A 2,984-nucleotide genomic window follows, 5' to 3' on the forward strand; every position below is an offset into this window, starting at 1 on the left:
AAGTAACATATGTACAGGACACTTCTACTATGACAGACAGACAGGGAGGTGGTTGCATGCAGGCTGCAGATATCCATTAAAGTCCAGGTCGAGTCGGTGACAAACAGTGTGGTGTTGTTGTGGTGCTGTGACAAAACAGGCAGTGTGGTGTTGTTGTGGTGCTGTGACAAACAGGCAGTGTGGTGTTGTTGTGGTGCTGTGACAAACAGTGTGGTAGTGTGGTGTTGTTGTGGTGCTGTGACAAAACAGGCAGTGTGGTGTTGTGTGGTGCTGTGACAAACAGGCAGTGTGGTGTTGTTGTGGTGCTGTGTGACCAAACAGGCAGTGTGGTGTTGTTGTGGTGCTGTGACAAACAGGCAGTGTGGTGTTGTTGAAAGGGACTGGTATGGAAGTCCGTAATACACTGGCTTCACCACCACAACGGTAGATCCTCATATCTGTCAGGAGAAACAAGCAAAGTGTTCATTTACGTTGGTCCATTATTATATTGGTCCATTGACTAATAAGTAATTGACTATTGCTGTGTCTGTTACTCTCAAATGCACAATATACTATAGCCTATAGGTTATAGTGGACCAATAAACAATGAGGAACAGCATCTCTGACAGTATGAAACAAGAATGGATTAGATCTAGGCTACTAATCCCCACCCCCAAAAAGATGATGTCTAAAGCTGATCATTCTGAGGACAGGTATATCGGTATCCTCTGTATGTTTTTACACCCACCTTCCATAGCTTGCTAGTGGGACGCTCTCTGTGCTCTCCCTCTGTAGCAGGTCAGAGAACACCATATCAGGGCTGGATCTTTTCCCATACCTGAGAGAGAGGCAAAGAGTACAAATAAACAGGAAAACATTTAGAAAGTTAAACCTTATATGAAATACAGATATTTTGTGAAAGGCAACAAAACAGAAGCATCAGAACCACTTTGGAAATGTGTTTTTCAAGTGTTATCTTCTGGGATCAAATGCACATCTTGTTTCATGTATTCATTTCATTGTTTACTCCAAATAATAATCTTCATCATGTGCTGTACCTCCTCCTCACCAGATGAAGAACTCACCGCTGTCGAGTGATTTGGTTGATGTAGTGTCTGAGTGCAGAGAAGTACTTGGCGAAGTCCTCCACAGGCGCATCTTCTGCGGGAATGACGGGTTTGGATGGATACGCGGCCATCAGATTGGACATGCATATCAGCAAGTACACGGCCAGCATACCCAGAGACATCGCTGCGTTAGGGCGCATCTAAACCACACAAAAGCGCAGAGAAACAAACTAGAAAACAAATGCACTGTGACTACGCTCCTGTCCTTTGTTCATATTGTAGCCAATAAAATGCAATTATTTTTGATTTGCTACCGTGCGTAATAACTTATAAATGAACCATAAAGCCAACGACACCTTGTTATCCAAAATAATATTCCATCATCTTTAATAACCAACTGAAAAAATATTTAACCAACTGATATTTTGAATGTGCAGAAAACAAGGTTTTCCATGAGGACAAATATTTTCTTTAGTAATTCAATCAAGAGCAACTTTACAAACATCCTGGAAGTCTATAAAAAGGCAAATAGTCAGCGACAGAAAAATGCTTTTTACTCACTTTATTTTGTGAAGACTGGAGATGGTTTCGTTGAATGACTGTTCTGTGCTCGCAACTGTGTTTGACAGCAAGCATCCTGTGAGTTTTATATCTGTGGCAGGGAGCGCATTTTGGAGGTGAGGGGAGGGGAGGGTGCCCAAAAGAACACATAAGTAATGTTCACCTCAGACTGCAAGGGAAAGAGTTCAGGGATGGGTAATATAGCACTTTGACAAACGTTAAACCAGGATATAGATATATATATATATGCCTACTTAACTAGTCATCAGTGTTTGACATGAACAATACTGATTACATGTTGAGATTTAAAGTAAGGAAATGCGTCATTGTCATCTACACCTTTTATTTGGGTGTGTAATCAAATGTATGGACGGACATTGAATGTCGCACACGGAATAAATCATTTATCAACTGTAGGTCGAGTATGATCCTCTTTGAATAGACAAACTTGTTAAGAGCATTACATCGATAGGAAACTAAATATTTGTAATGAGTCACTAAACTTTGCTCAACCATGCTATCGACCTCTGACAACTGCAGTTTATGTTATGATAAGCAATGCCAGTGCAAGTCCATGTCTGAATAATGAGCTTCCATTGAAAGGCTCTCTGGAATATGGATGGACCCAGATTCAAGTCTGAATTCAGATAGCATGTACTGAATACTTCAGAAAGGTCTGAATTCAGATAGCATGTACTGAATACTTCAGAAAGGTCTGAATTCAGATAGCATGTACTGAATACTTCAGAAAGGTCTGAATTCAGATAGCATGTACTGAATACTTCAGAAAGGTCTGAATTCAGATAGCATGTACTGAATACTTCAGAAAGGTCTGAATTCAGATAGCATGTACTGAATACTTCAGAAAGGTCTGAATTCAGATAGCATGTACTGAATATTTCAGAAAGGTCTGAATTCAGATAGCATGTACTGAATACTTCAGAAGGTCTGAATTCAGATAGCATGTACTGAATACTTCAGAAAGGTCTGAATTCAGATAGCATGTACTGAATACTTCAGAAAGGTCTGAATTCAGATAGGTCTGAATTCAGATAGCATGTACTGAATACTTCAGAAAGTCTGCACTTTCTACATTTTGTGTATAGCCCGAAATTAAAATGGATTACATTTAGATTGTGTCGCTGATCCACACACACAATAGCCCATGATGTTAAAGTGGAATTATGTTTTTAGAAAAGTTAATTAAAAATGGAAAGCTGAAATGTATGTACATGCCTTTTATAATAATCTAAGTAATAATTGTTGGCTCCAGTCTATTCAGTGAATCAATCCTTTAGAGACTTATCTTATGGTCATCAATATACGGCAAAAACCTCAGAAGAAACCAATTACATTTCCTGAGCTAGAACATTCTCC

At 39.5% G+C, this 2,984-nt stretch overlaps 1 protein-coding gene across 1 annotated transcript; it reads right to left on the reverse strand.

Annotated features, from left to right (window-relative positions):
* Positions 1-316: 316 nt before the first annotated feature.
* Positions 317-1,691, reverse strand: LOC121843323 (pro-neuropeptide Y-like). Its single transcript, XM_042312927.1, has 4 exons — positions 1,608-1,691; positions 1,065-1,246; positions 728-817; positions 317-437 (listed from the first exon to the last, which is right to left on the reverse strand). Exons 1-4 carry the CDS (start codon positions 1,680-1,682, stop codon positions 410-412), a joined length of 375 nt encoding a protein of 124 aa, XP_042168861.1. The 5' UTR covers positions 1,683-1,691; the 3' UTR covers positions 317-409.
* Positions 1,692-2,984: the final 1,293 nt, after the last annotated feature.

This window comes from Oncorhynchus tshawytscha, unplaced genomic scaffold (genome assembly GCF_018296145.1).
Source record: "Oncorhynchus tshawytscha isolate Ot180627B unplaced genomic scaffold, Otsh_v2.0 Un_contig_11489_pilon_pilon, whole genome shotgun sequence".
Classification (NCBI taxonomy): Eukaryota; Metazoa; Chordata; class Actinopteri; order Salmoniformes; family Salmonidae; genus Oncorhynchus; species Oncorhynchus tshawytscha.